The 11528-nt window shown below is 53.4% G+C and overlaps 8 protein-coding genes across 12 annotated transcripts; 4 read left to right on the forward strand and 4 right to left on the reverse strand.

Annotated features, from left to right (window-relative positions):
* On the reverse strand, window positions 1-838 carry KVP18_004663 (uncharacterized protein; the record flags this gene model as incomplete). Of its 2 annotated transcripts, none has more annotated exons than XM_067957511.1 (1): window positions 1-838. In XM_067957511.1, a coding segment is annotated over one exon (838 nt), but the record flags the coding sequence as incomplete, so codon positions are not given. The 2 variants fall into 2 exon arrangements, with proteins under 2 accessions (XP_067806493.1, XP_067806494.1); XM_067957512.1 differs by having other exon boundaries at window positions 25-838.
* Window positions 839-1024: 186 nt separating this feature from the next.
* Window positions 1025-2026, forward strand: KVP18_004665 (uncharacterized protein; the record flags this gene model as incomplete). The annotated part of the gene is made up of 1 exon (XM_067957516.1): window positions 1025-2026. The coding sequence occupies one exon, from the start codon at window positions 1025-1027 to the stop codon at window positions 2024-2026; it is 1002 nt and encodes a 333-aa protein (XP_067806498.1).
* A 31-nt stretch (window positions 2027-2057) lies between these two features.
* KVP18_004662 (uncharacterized protein) lies at window positions 2058-4297 on the reverse strand (the record flags this gene model as incomplete). Of its 2 annotated transcripts, XM_067957510.1 has the most annotated exons (4): window positions 2058-2060; window positions 2092-2200; window positions 2227-2838; window positions 2865-4297. In XM_067957510.1, the coding sequence occupies 4 exons, from the start codon at window positions 4295-4297 to the stop codon at window positions 2058-2060; spliced, it is 2157 nt and encodes a 718-aa protein (XP_067806492.1). The 2 variants fall into 2 exon arrangements, with proteins under 2 accessions (XP_067806492.1, XP_067806491.1); XM_067957509.1 differs by lacking the exons at window positions 2058-2060; window positions 2092-2200; window positions 2227-2838 and having other exon boundaries at window positions 2861-4297.
* A 161-nt stretch (window positions 4298-4458) lies between these two features.
* Window positions 4459-5427, forward strand: KVP18_004661 (uncharacterized protein; the record flags this gene model as incomplete). Its single annotated transcript, XM_067957508.1, has 1 exon — window positions 4459-5427. The coding sequence occupies one exon, from the start codon at window positions 4459-4461 to the stop codon at window positions 5425-5427; it is 969 nt and encodes a 322-aa protein (XP_067806490.1).
* Window positions 5428-5529: 102 nt separating this feature from the next.
* On the reverse strand, window positions 5530-8593 carry KVP18_004664 (uncharacterized protein; the record flags this gene model as incomplete). 3 transcript variants are annotated; one of them, XM_067957514.1, is made up of 3 exons in its annotated part: window positions 5530-7264; window positions 7301-7799; window positions 7828-8593. In XM_067957514.1, 3 exons carry the CDS (start codon window positions 8591-8593, stop codon window positions 5530-5532), a joined length of 3000 nt encoding a protein of 999 aa, XP_067806496.1. The 3 variants fall into 3 exon arrangements, with proteins under 3 accessions (XP_067806496.1, XP_067806497.1, XP_067806495.1); XM_067957513.1 differs by lacking the exon at window positions 5530-7264 and having other exon boundaries at window positions 7300-7799; XM_067957515.1 differs by lacking the exons at window positions 7301-7799; window positions 7828-8593 and having other exon boundaries at window positions 5530-7137.
* Window positions 8594-8763: 170 nt separating this feature from the next.
* KVP18_004666 (uncharacterized protein) lies at window positions 8764-9325 on the forward strand (the record flags this gene model as incomplete). Its single annotated transcript, XM_067957517.1, has 2 exons — window positions 8764-9011; window positions 9040-9325. 2 exons carry the CDS (start codon window positions 8764-8766, stop codon window positions 9323-9325), a joined length of 534 nt encoding a protein of 177 aa, XP_067806499.1.
* Window positions 9326-9364: 39 nt separating this feature from the next.
* On the reverse strand, window positions 9365-9736 carry KVP18_004667 (uncharacterized protein; the record flags this gene model as incomplete). The annotated part of the gene is made up of 1 exon (XM_067957518.1): window positions 9365-9736. One exon carries the CDS (start codon window positions 9734-9736, stop codon window positions 9365-9367), a length of 372 nt encoding a protein of 123 aa, XP_067806500.1.
* A 22-nt stretch (window positions 9737-9758) lies between these two features.
* KVP18_004668 (uncharacterized protein) lies at window positions 9759-10040 on the forward strand (the record flags this gene model as incomplete). Its single annotated transcript, XM_067957519.1, has 1 exon — window positions 9759-10040. One exon carries the CDS (start codon window positions 9759-9761, stop codon window positions 10038-10040), a length of 282 nt encoding a protein of 93 aa, XP_067806501.1.
* Between the last annotated feature and the right edge of the window lie 1488 nt (window positions 10041-11528).

The following is an 11528-nucleotide window of genomic DNA, read 5'->3' on the forward strand; positions in this document are numbered from 1 at the left end:
CCCCGGCGTTGTCGAATTCCCCACAGTAGTTGGGAGCGCTAAAGAGAGTGACGAGTTGACGCTTCGCGAAGAACTCATAACCGTCCTCAATGACTTGGTGCGCCCGGCATATGAGATCCAAGTCGTGCTTCTGAAGGAATTTGGTCACGACGTCGGCGCCAAAGGTGAACGATACTCCTCGGTCATTCTCGCCCCATCCTGATATCTCCTTTTCGGGGTCAGACCAGAGCAGGTCTACTAGAAGACCTGTGTCTGGGATGTCGGTAGGCCTAATTATGCGTCTGATATTGTCCATGGCGAGCAACTCCGGAGACAGACCACCATGCATACAGAATATCTTCTCGTCGATAATGGCAGCTACGGGAAGACAGTTGAAGCAGTCAGTGAATGTTTTCCACAGCTTGATGTTGTACCGGCGTTTGCATTCGTCGTAGAACCCGTAAATCCTGTTGATGGAGGCACATTCGTGGTTCCCCCGTAGGAGGAAGAAGTTCTCCGGGTATTTCACCTTGTAAGCCAGAAGGAGGCAGATGGTTTCCAAGCTTTGTTTGCCTCTGTCAACATAATCTCCCAAGAATAGATAGTTTGCTTCCGGAGGGAACCCGCCGTACTCGAACAGACGGAGCAGGTCGTAGAATTGACCGTGGATGTCACCACAGATTTTGATTGGAGCCTCTAACTCGAGGAGGATTGGTTGCGCCATGAATATGTCTCGAGACCGCAAACACAGCCCTCGCACCTCAGGCTCGCTAAGCTGTACGGGCTTACCCGGCCGCGACCCGCGTACCTCCAGAAGCTTGCCGATGATGGAGTCCACGTCGATGTCGATAGATGTCATCTACTGAAGCTGCAACACGGCAATATCACAATATTCTACCATGAGTGAAAATCGAAGTGGGTTCGTGGCTCGAGATATTGGGCGGGCCTGCCAAGAAGTCGTGTCAGACGAGGCACTGTCTGATGCTTTGCGCGCTTTTGATGCAGTATGAATTCGTCAGAGACACCAGGAAATCGCGCATATTCGATGCTCCCCCAGCATTCCCAGCATTCCTCACTATCAGAGGGCGCCAAGCGACGACTCAGGGAGCGGCAGGTGCAGCATGATGAGAGCCTGCTCATCGGCCGCTCTCGCGGTGAAAGAGCTTTAGACGAGAAATGCGACGAATGGGCAGCAGTTAAACCGGCAACAGTCAGGGCAGCCCCAACATACCTCCCGCCGGAACCAGAAGCGAAGCGGAAGAAGACAGGCCAACCCAAACAGCGGTCGGTGATCGAGGCTCTCGCCATAATGCGTTCCGCGCTAAAGTCGCCAACGAAGTATGTGAAGGTGCTCTGCTCTCTTGAAAGGCTAACTACGGCGGACACACTGCAGTCCAATGGTGCTGACGTGGTGGATTTCTTGAGGCACGTGTGCACGTGCGCGTTGGCAACTGAGCACGCTGACGGGCGACCAGTGCTCGCTCGCATAATTGGCACTCTCAATCAACACTGCGCCGACCAACCAGACCCCTGGTTGACTCCTGAGCAGTCGTGCGAGGTACGAGTGCTGAGCATAGTCGCGAACGTCGGCAAACTTTTCACAGACGACAGCTACGTGTTCAACCAGGCGCTGGAGGATATGAGCGGCCTACTGGAGGTTATTGTTCGAGAGGCTGGAGAGGACGTACTGGAGGATGAGCCCGAGCAGCGAGAGGCAGAGCGCCGCGCTGATTTGAGGCGACTACGCCAGCAACTCTACGTCACCGGACTTCAAGTAGCGCTGTCATTCAAGTCTGTCCGTTGGGCTCGTCCTGGCGTCTCTTCTTTGATGAGGGAGAGCTACCTAAAACGCAATGCGTTCGAGCAGCCTCAGCGGGCTGCCGTGGAGCAGTCACAGGCGGCGATGAGCCAGTCGACCGCTGGGAGTCGGGTAGCTGAGGTCACGGAGGCTGGGCGCAGCCAGACACCTGTGATTGACGGTCGACAGGAGAGGCTGACGTTTGTGCATGGGAGTGAAGTCTGGTCTGCCAAACAAGCAGGTCTTTAGAAGCCTCGTAGGCTTTTCTTGAACTTCATCACTACTGGCGTACGCCCCGTGGTGAATGCACTCACGACGTCCGATACCAGGGCCGCCAGTAGGGTAACGTTGACCAGGCTGAAGTAGTACATGGGCAAGACAGAGGAGTGCAGCGTGGTCGTGGACTGCTGTTTGGCGTAACGACTGTGTGTGCTTGCCTGATCACCCACTTTCTCAGTGTGTCATCTCTACGGATGAACTCCTTGAGAGCCAGCAGCATCGTCACCCCTACAATTCCGAAAAGCAAAAGGCTCAGGCAGGCCGGTCTCTTGTCAAAAGTAGCGAACGCGAAATGCAGCAAGCTGAACGCTAGCGCGCTAACGAACAGCGAGAGGTTCAGGTAGTGCAGGAGATTCCGCTCGCAAGCGAAGGCCGCCTTAGGGTCGAGTTTACGAACCGTTTGCACCCCCAGCGCCTGTTCACAGGAAGCGCGAAGCCACTCCAGAGTCTTCTGACCTGGAGTCAGTTGGGAACTGGCCATCGCGAAGATCTGGTTGACAGTCACATCAGTGGGGAGCTGAATTCCAACGGAGTTCTGAGTGAGAGTATGAATGTTGCTCAGATTCCAGACGCTGGCAAGGCCTGAGGGAAGCATGAGTGAGGAGCCCATCCTCGTTCTGACTTCTGGCGGAGGTGGGGCGTCTATGCCCCTCTTGAACCCCTTTTCCTCAAAAAAGTCCACCCAGTGCGGAAGTGGACAACTTGTCAACTTATCTCTGTGTAAGAAGGCCATCCCATGCTGAAACTTCGAGAACTTGTACACCATTCTAGCTCCGCCATCGCTGTATGAAGGAGCGAAGCAGCTCACGCTAGAAGAGCCGAGACCCAGTCAGGTTGCGCAGCTTGCAGCTTGACCTCCAGCACACCGTAGGGAAATCGGACTACGTCGTCTTTGCCCAAGATTTCCTCCCCCACTCGACACCACTGCAGGGGCCTGTCGGGAACACTCCTGAACTCGTTCACCATGATCAGGTTGCAGTCCAAGGAGAAGCGGACCTCGTTATTGTCAGCCAGCTGGAAAGCCGATCGCAGATAGGAAGTGCGTAGCATCGGCTCGAGACCCAGATCCTGGATTGCCTCGGAGACCTGTGTAGCCAGGGTCAACATGTGCTGTCGTTTGCGCTCATCCTTGATTTTAGCTGCTTCCACCGGAAGGTCCAACTCCTGGGCCAGAAAGGAAACGACAGCCTTATGTCGGAGCTGGAACCTCTCTTTAGTGCTGGTTTCCCCAGACCAGCCCTCGTGGTGGGTTTTTCTCTCCACGAATATTGGCTTGTCAAGCTCGCCTGTGTGTTCACCGTACCACCGGAGCCGCAGCAGCTGAGCTCCTTGCATCTTTCGGATTCGATTACTGTAGCTGGTGGCACTCTCGTTGTCGAAGTATACAGACGAAACCATTTGGCCATCGGAGACCACTTCAACGTCATGAGCGCTCCGCTGCAGACTTCCGAACGGATCAAGCAGCGGCATTAGCTGCTCTGTAGAGTAACCAAACACCAGAAACGGCATTCGTTTCAAAATGAATGCCTTGGTCCGCACTACATTCTCCGGCGGCACCCAATACTTGGTTGTGGACCTCACAAAGGCCTCCGGCGGAGTCCACACGCCATGATCAGCCGCCTGGGCTGTCTGCCCCTTGATTCGGCACGTAATCTCAGCCTGCAGGTCTCTCCACCGCTCCCAAGCGAGAGACAGGAGCACCAGTAACGTATCCACCCGCGTTGCACAGAAAGGTTCACGGAGAATAGAGTTCAGCAGCCACTGGTGGTGGTTGGTGCCCAGTACGGAGTCGTAGATACGGCCAAGTCGGTCCACGATCTCTACGTTCAGCCGCATAAACCCGTCAAGGTGAACTATCTCCGCGCTCTGAACGTCCAGCTGCAGCTCCACCCGCTCGAAGAACACGCGACTCGAAGCGGCCAGCTGAGCTGTGGCTCCTGACAACAGCTTGGCTTCGATGTCATGGCTGAACTCTCGCAAGTGCTTGGCTGCAGTTTTCAAACCAGACGAGATTTGATGCGCAGATTTTAGAGCGAAGTTGTTAACTTTGTCAGTCTGAGCGTTGAGTCGTTCTTGGAATACCCGTTCTCGATCCACTGGACACAGCGTTTCAGTTCTCTTTAATTTGTAGATCAGGTACTTGCACTGAGCGTAGTCTACGTAGTGTTTGCCATAGTGGGGCGGTATCCGTCGAGTTAAGACGTCTTCGAAGGATTTTGGGTAGTCGAAGTCGTCCAGCATTTGAGATTAGCGCGATTTTCGTTGCGAACAAGTGCTCTCTGAGGGGCTCTCAATCAGCAACCGCACGTGTCAGAGCCAAAGAGGATCTCTAAGACATGGGTGAACGATTTCGAGCTGCCACCGTTGTCTGACTCAGCACTGCTCCAATTGAGTCATTTACCATGGTCATCGACCGGCTCCCAGCACTGCGGGAGGCAGTGAACGCGGCGAATCCTACTCTTGTGGATCAGCTTCCTGGGGTTTCAGGGATTCTGACGGATGAGCGAGAGGAAAACTTTGATGTAGAAGCGCAATTGGGAATCTCTCGTGAAGGAGATGAGGAAGAGTTTATGGCTGAGTATCTGTATCAAATAAGCACGATCAAGGATGGGATCAATAACATCGTAAAGTGCACTGAGAATCTAGCCGTCTTGGGTCAACAGCTTCGCCAGTCCACTGAAGCCACCAGTGACAAGGACGTTTCTACAGTCACCAACAAGATTTTAGACGACGCCAATAGACACGTGATGCTAGTGAAGAACCTACTAGAGGCCATCAAGAAGGACAACGACCTGTTCAGTCAACAGCATCCAGGGAAATCTGAGGCTCGAATACGTGAGAACCTACACGCTGCGGTGACTAGGCGGTTCAGAGACGTCATCATTGAGTACCAGACGGCCCAAGGCGTCTATAAGCAGGAGGTGAAGAATAAGGTGGCACGACAGGTACGTCTTGTTCATCCCGAAGTGACCACAGACGAGTTGCAAGAAATAACCGAGGGAGGCAACATGGCCGCTGCGGCGACGCTCATTCGCTCGCGTGTCACGGGTGGCAGTCAGAGCTTGCACAACGCACTGGCTGACATTCACGAGAAGTACCGTGATGTCATGAAGCTGGAGAACTCAGTTGCCGAGTTGCATCAGATGTTCGTGGACCTGGCTGCACTGGTCGATGCGCAGGGAGAGCTATTGGACCAAATCCAACACTCTGTTCAGGGAGCCAAGGACTACACCGACAAGGCGGAACGAGACCTGGTCAAGGCCAGGAGATATCAGCTCTCCAGCAACAAGCGTACGTGCTGGTGCTTGACGGCACTTATCGTACTCATCATCCTCATCGGGGGTCCCGCACTGATATTCCTTTTCAAGTAGTTTGGGGATGACTTCTTTTCGAAAAGATTTTCCTCTGTTTACAAAATTATGCATGTTTTTTACAAGATTTTCCTAAGAGATGAGCTTTCGTTATAAGACTCATCACCCAAACCTCGGTGTAAGGCCCTCTCCTTCTCTCACCAAATACATCCACCCTTCAGCCATGAACTCCGCTTCCACCGCGGAAGTCGCGTGGGAGTCTGACAACGGGCTTTCACTCCGCGGAAGGGGAAGCCTTCGGGACTCACGAGGCTCAGTGTCTGAGGGAGAATCGGAATCCACAAAATGTGCAATGATCTTGAATGGAGGCTGTTTGTCAACAGCGACTTGACCATCCTTACAGAGCACCTGATACTCAGGGGGCTCAAACAGGGGAATAACATTTCGTTGCATCAGAAGTCGAAGTCCCTCAGTAGGAGAAGTGCTGTACACAAGCCGCCCCAACTCAGCGAGCACCTCTTTGAAGCCCCAGTAGTCAATGACATCTGGACTGACCCGCTGTATGGCTTGCAGCAGGTGGTCTTCCAGCACGTTTTCTGGGATACCGGCCTCGTCTAAGAGGTCCGCCACCTCATCCAGCTCCATTACTGGTGGCAACCCTCTGGCCCTCTTGGCAAAAACGTCAAATGCCATCATCTCGTCTGGCGTGGGCAGCGCCAGATTCAGGTCGGCCATGGGCTCTGACACTGGGCCCACGTCAGGGGTGGCTTCCTTTTCGATTGTCTTGGGTTCGTCTTGGGGGCCTAGTGAGAGCGGCGATTTTGGTAGTTTGGCCTTTGAAGCAGGCTTAGAAGACGACTTGGATGAGACTGATATTTTGGAGATGTTCGATTGGTCCGAGACTCCGCTGGGCTTGGTGTGCTTGGTGTGCTTGGTGTGCTTGGTGTGCTTGGTGTGCTTGGTGTGCTTGGTGTACTTGGTGTGCTTGATGGGTTTGGTGGGCTCCGTCTGAGTAGGCCTCTCCTGCGTTTCCTTTGGCATAGCAGCAACGTCAGCTGCTTGAGTGGCCGCGTCCTGCCCTCCGCCGCTACGTTGCCGAGCGAATTCTAGCTGTACCTGGTAGTGATGAGCCAAGTGATGTACTAAAGAATTTAGACCGTCCTCTCTTCCTATAGAGAGTCTACGGAATTTGTACCGTGCCAGACGAATCAGAACCTTGAGGAAGTCACCAAACCCCACAGCCTGGCCGTCTGGATTTGACCGCAGGCGGAATATATGCTTGAACGCGTCCACCTGAGAATCCATCTTAAGCAGGTTGGCCTTGCGACAGATTTGCAGAAAACTTTGCTCGCTAAGCTTGTTGGATGCCGCTTCACCCAGGAAAACGGACTCCAGAAAGAAATTGATAGCGTTAGGGATGAACAGGACTTCGTGGTCCTCGGCTCCTTTCACACGAACTCGCTCATCGACAAGCAGCTCATGCAACTGCTCTGGCTTCGGTGGTGGGGGAATCTTTCGACGACGTGGCTTCTTGCGATCGACGACCTTTAGGTCGCTCTGTGGTGTCCAATGCGGAATCCTTTCCCTCGAATACGGACTCTTTTCTAACGAACGCGTGGTTAACACACCCAGATGCGGCTCCGCTGGCGCAGCGATGTCTTCAGCCATCCCGTTGCCCAGGTGGGGGCTATGCGCCACCTTTTTCGTTAGCATAACTGGAGTCTTGGCCTTAGGAGCTTTTGCCAGCCTCCCTGCCTCGAACGACGACATGAGCGCACACGAAATGGTGCAGAAATCGGAGTATCGACCAGTGATCACAGATATGATATGCACGAGAATCCGTGTCTCAGCCGTTCGTACAGACAATTCCACAGGATAAAAAAACTGTCTCGGTTTACTGTGTGCGTTAAGACTTAATAATCCGCAGCGAAACTAAAGGTAATGCTTCTTCTCAATCTTCGTCAGTCGCCTCCAGAGCAGGAGCAGCCCAGTCGTTATCATCGCGCACGCGAAGAGCGTGACATAGAAAGTGCTCTTGGAGCTGTCAATTATGGACGACTGCACTCTCTCGACATGGTCGGAAAGCGCTTGAATGACTCCTTCTTGCTTGCTCTTGCTGGTGAGTGCCAGCTTCTCTTGAACGTTGTTCATCGAGACATTCATTCCAGAAAACTGTCTATGGGTGGAATCCAGAATACGACGAACGCTGTCGATCTCCGTCTTCACGTGTTCGATTGATTGAGGTACATGATGCGTTAGTACGCTCTCGAGAGTCTGCAAGCGCTCATCCAAAGCCACTAGGCGCTGATTGGACTGTCGGACGTTGCTTAAAACCTCGTCGTGTTTGGCCTTAATAGCGTACATCACCTGAGACGCCACCACCTGAGCCATGGCGGACGCGTCTGCGCTCCCAACCGTCTCCTCTTTCACGTCTGCATTGCGTCGCCAAGTCTCTCTTACATTCCACAGGCTTGACTTCGGCCGATGCCGACTCCCCAGGCAGAGTGAGGTTAATGTTGTTGACCGTGATCGACTTCACCGCAATCTCGTCAATGTCGCCAACGTCATCTGATCCGACGAACAGTGATAGTCGATACCCTTGTGGATCGTAGACTGGCATTTCGGCCTTGAAAACATCAGCATACACGGCCTTTTCGGGATGGTACACTTTACCGACTACCTGACCGGGAGTAACGGAGAGCAACAACCGATACTCGCCCTGACTTGGGGTCCAGTATATACCTTTTTCGGATGGGATCTTGCCGCGCCCATCTAATGTCTTAGTGCCCATGTGCAAAAGCCCTGATAGAGAGGGGTTTCTCTTGCTTGTCCTGTCGAAGGTGGCCGCGAAGAACCCAAGTCCCTTGAAGGTGCCGTTGGATCCGAAAACACGGCCTGGTTGCAGTTCTGGCTCCCTCCACTCAGTGAGAAATATGCTGGCACCGTGAGTCACAGCAGTCAGCGAAGTGGATCGGCTCAGCTCAATAATGACATCAAATGTGTCCGTGAGGATTGGTAGTCTTGACGTGAGGTGGCCGTCTCTCGTAGCAGTGACAGGGTCCGATAAGCTGAGCCCTCTTGGTCCCCATGTGCACGCCCCCTGACAATCCCAATACTGCTGGTCGTAGAATCCTGTGGTAATGGAATGCAAAGGAAGCAACCTCTTTTCGACTGTGGACTCCAGACTGAGAACTTGCACCACAAGTGAGCCGAGAAGAAGCCGCATCGAAAAACTGGGAAAAAAACTTCTAGTTGACATAAGCATAGCGGCGGGTCGTGCCCACATACATCCCCCCGAAGACGCCAATCGACATGGCACCGGCGGTGGCCGCTAACACGTTTTTCAAATACACGGCATCCAGTCAGCGATTAGCGATGTAGTTTTTCGTGTGCATCATGGTGCAACTGGATATTCGGGATTGGCAACACATCCACAATCGAGAGGGACGTATAGCCGAGAACGAGCTCCAGATGCTCATGGAAGACAACAAACAGCTGTTGGACACAGTCATGGCCAGTTACAATATCGAAAAGGAACTTAGAGAGCTGCTGGATGAGGCTGCCAGTGTCAACCAGGCCTCACAGAAGCAGATGCAGCTCATCACTGATGCCGTAGAGGCCATGCAATCCCACATGGGGTCCACGTAAGCTGTAGAAGCCGTTGCGAATCAGCGCCGATACCAGCGACCTCACAATCGGTCTTTCAGCGATCGACCGTGTCACGGAGTGCCTCAATGTTTTTCAGAACGCTATTCTGCAACTCGCCGCAATCTCCCTGTTGACAGACAGTCAACGGGAAGAAAGGTTTGAGTCTGTCATTGCAGTACTCAACTCAGCAGGCGCCTACTCCACCAGCATTCAGGAAACCCATGACGCGTGGCTAGCGGTGTACCACGGGGCCGAGGTTGAGTTTCCAGGAGAGGAGGAAGACGACATAATGACGTTCAATGTTCATTAGTGCACCTCATTTTGTTAGAACCTCCTCTTAGCAAAGGCGTTAGAACCTCCTCTTGGCAAAGGCGTTGTTTTCTCTTCGAGTATGATCAACGAAATCGCATTCCTCCAGATTCTTGTAGCAAGTGAAGCAGATGGTCTTTGACCCCTGCGAAGTTTGCCAAAACACCTTAACCATGGTCTGCCGCGGTCTATCACACCGGAAGCAAACGTAGGCTTGCAGCTTCTCATACTTCTTCACGCGTAAGTTGGCCAACTCCGACTCCGTGTCCAATTCGAACTTGGGTTTCGGCTCGAACTTCTGCAGCTGCTTCATCAGTCGGTTCTGGTCGCGGAGAGTTTTTGCAGACTTCAGCGCTTGAACGAGATCGATCTTGCGGGAGGTGGTGACTGGTTTCCGTTCGCCTGTTCCCATTAGGTTAAATCGGCGTTTGTTGATGGACCTTATTGACTTCACGCACCGACAATGGACGCAGTTCGCTCACTTCGTTGACAGTGACGGCCGGCACGTCGAAATCTCCAGCAACGCCGTGAAGGCGGGGCTCCTAGACTTTGCCAAGCAAGTCTCCTATGGCGTGGCTCACCTGAGAAACCTCGGCCGTCAGATGGCTTCAGATGCAGATGACGTCTGTGTGACTTGTGGTCGCAGCCGCTCTGGCTGTCAGACATGTTTTTTCAGGCAGTGTCCTGTATGTATGAAGGTGGGACGCTGTCAGTGACGACACAGATAGCACTTTTGTTTTGCTTGCTTCGGTCTGAGAAGCCTCCTCTGCAAGAGGACACCCTGTCTCAATTGTCATGACTTCGTACTGGAGCAGCGTTACTTCCATTCGCGAACGCTGGCCTACCTCGAAACGGGAATCTACTGTAAGATGCCCTCAGCGAGCTCAAAGTTCGACAGGGTGTGGATCTACTTCAACATCGAGAGGGGAGAGCTCCTATGGAGGTCCTTTCAGCTGCAGAACAACCTGCCATTGCATCAGGGGTCGATTCTGATGTCGAGGATAAACCGAATAACACGTGGGTACGCGTCATCTCTCTAAGCAGTCGAGGGCGCCACCGTCAGCGTGTTCGAGGGCCCCAACCCACTGCTGCCGACGGAGCACGTTCCGTCGCCTGACGGCTCAAGCCGGATGGAGTCCTGCACCTTCTGTGAGGACGTGGACTGTCCTACTGTGGTCGTAGTTTGTGACTCCGAGACCGAAGCCGCGGAGTGGCATCATGCCTGTCGGAGGGCATGGATCAGCTTTGCTCCAGGACAACAAAAGCTCATCATGCAGCGGCTGGAATCAAGGGCACAGCGCGCACCTGAGGGCGACGATTTGCCTATCCAACCTGTATTATTTGGAACCTGATCGAAGTTGCTGCATTCTATGAACGGGTTTTCTTTATTCGTTGGCTGATTGCTTTAATAAAAACCAAGCAACACAAGCATTAATTTGTGTTAGAGAGAGGCGCCATTGTTGTAGCAGCACACCGAAATATACCCCATCAAATACAGACTGAATGTTGCTTTAATAAAAACCAAGCAACACAAGCATTAATTAGCGCCAGAAGCAGAGAGGCATGTCCCACGCGGAAGTGGAGCCATTGTAGTAGTAGCACACCGAATTAGCCTCGTCGAAATACTCGGACCAGCCTCCTACCGTCACACAAGGCGAAGAGACACAAGTCGGAGCGCATTGGGAATAGCTGAACGCGGAAGGGACATCCCAGGTAGCAGTCGCTCCATCCCAATAGTAGCATGTGGAATGTTCGGGAGACCATATCTTCTGCCATTTACCAGAAGAGGAACATACGTTGTTGGGGCAGCTCGAAGCGCAGACGTCCAACGAACCGGCTGTTGTCATAGTGTGTGTTGTAGTGGTGGTCGTGGTGGAGGTGGTCGTTGTCGTGGGGGACTCAAAGCACGCCGCACTACAAGAGGCTTTCTCGTTACATGGCCACCACTGGTACCCCTGCTGGCATGAATCGCATTGCGACTGCTGGACCCAGTTGACCAAGGGTTTACAGGCAGAAGGAGCAGGGGAGGGGGGTGTAGGAGTGGGGAGTGCAGGGGTGGGGAGTGCAGTGGTGGAGGGGACCGGTGCAGGGGCTCTCTGTTATACACATCTGACGCGGCCGACGAAGCTAGAAGTGTAGATCTCGGTGGTCGCGGGATCATTAAAAATAAAGGGGGGGGGGGGGGGGGGGGGGGGGGGGGGGGG

Source organism: the organism of the source record quoted next (genome assembly GCF_019968955.1).
Source record: "MAG: Porospora cf. gigantea A chromosome Unknown PgA_NODE_740_length_11528_cov_328.374, whole genome shotgun sequence".
Taxonomy (NCBI): domain Eukaryota; phylum Apicomplexa; class Conoidasida; order Eugregarinorida; family Porosporidae; genus Porospora; species Porospora cf. gigantea A.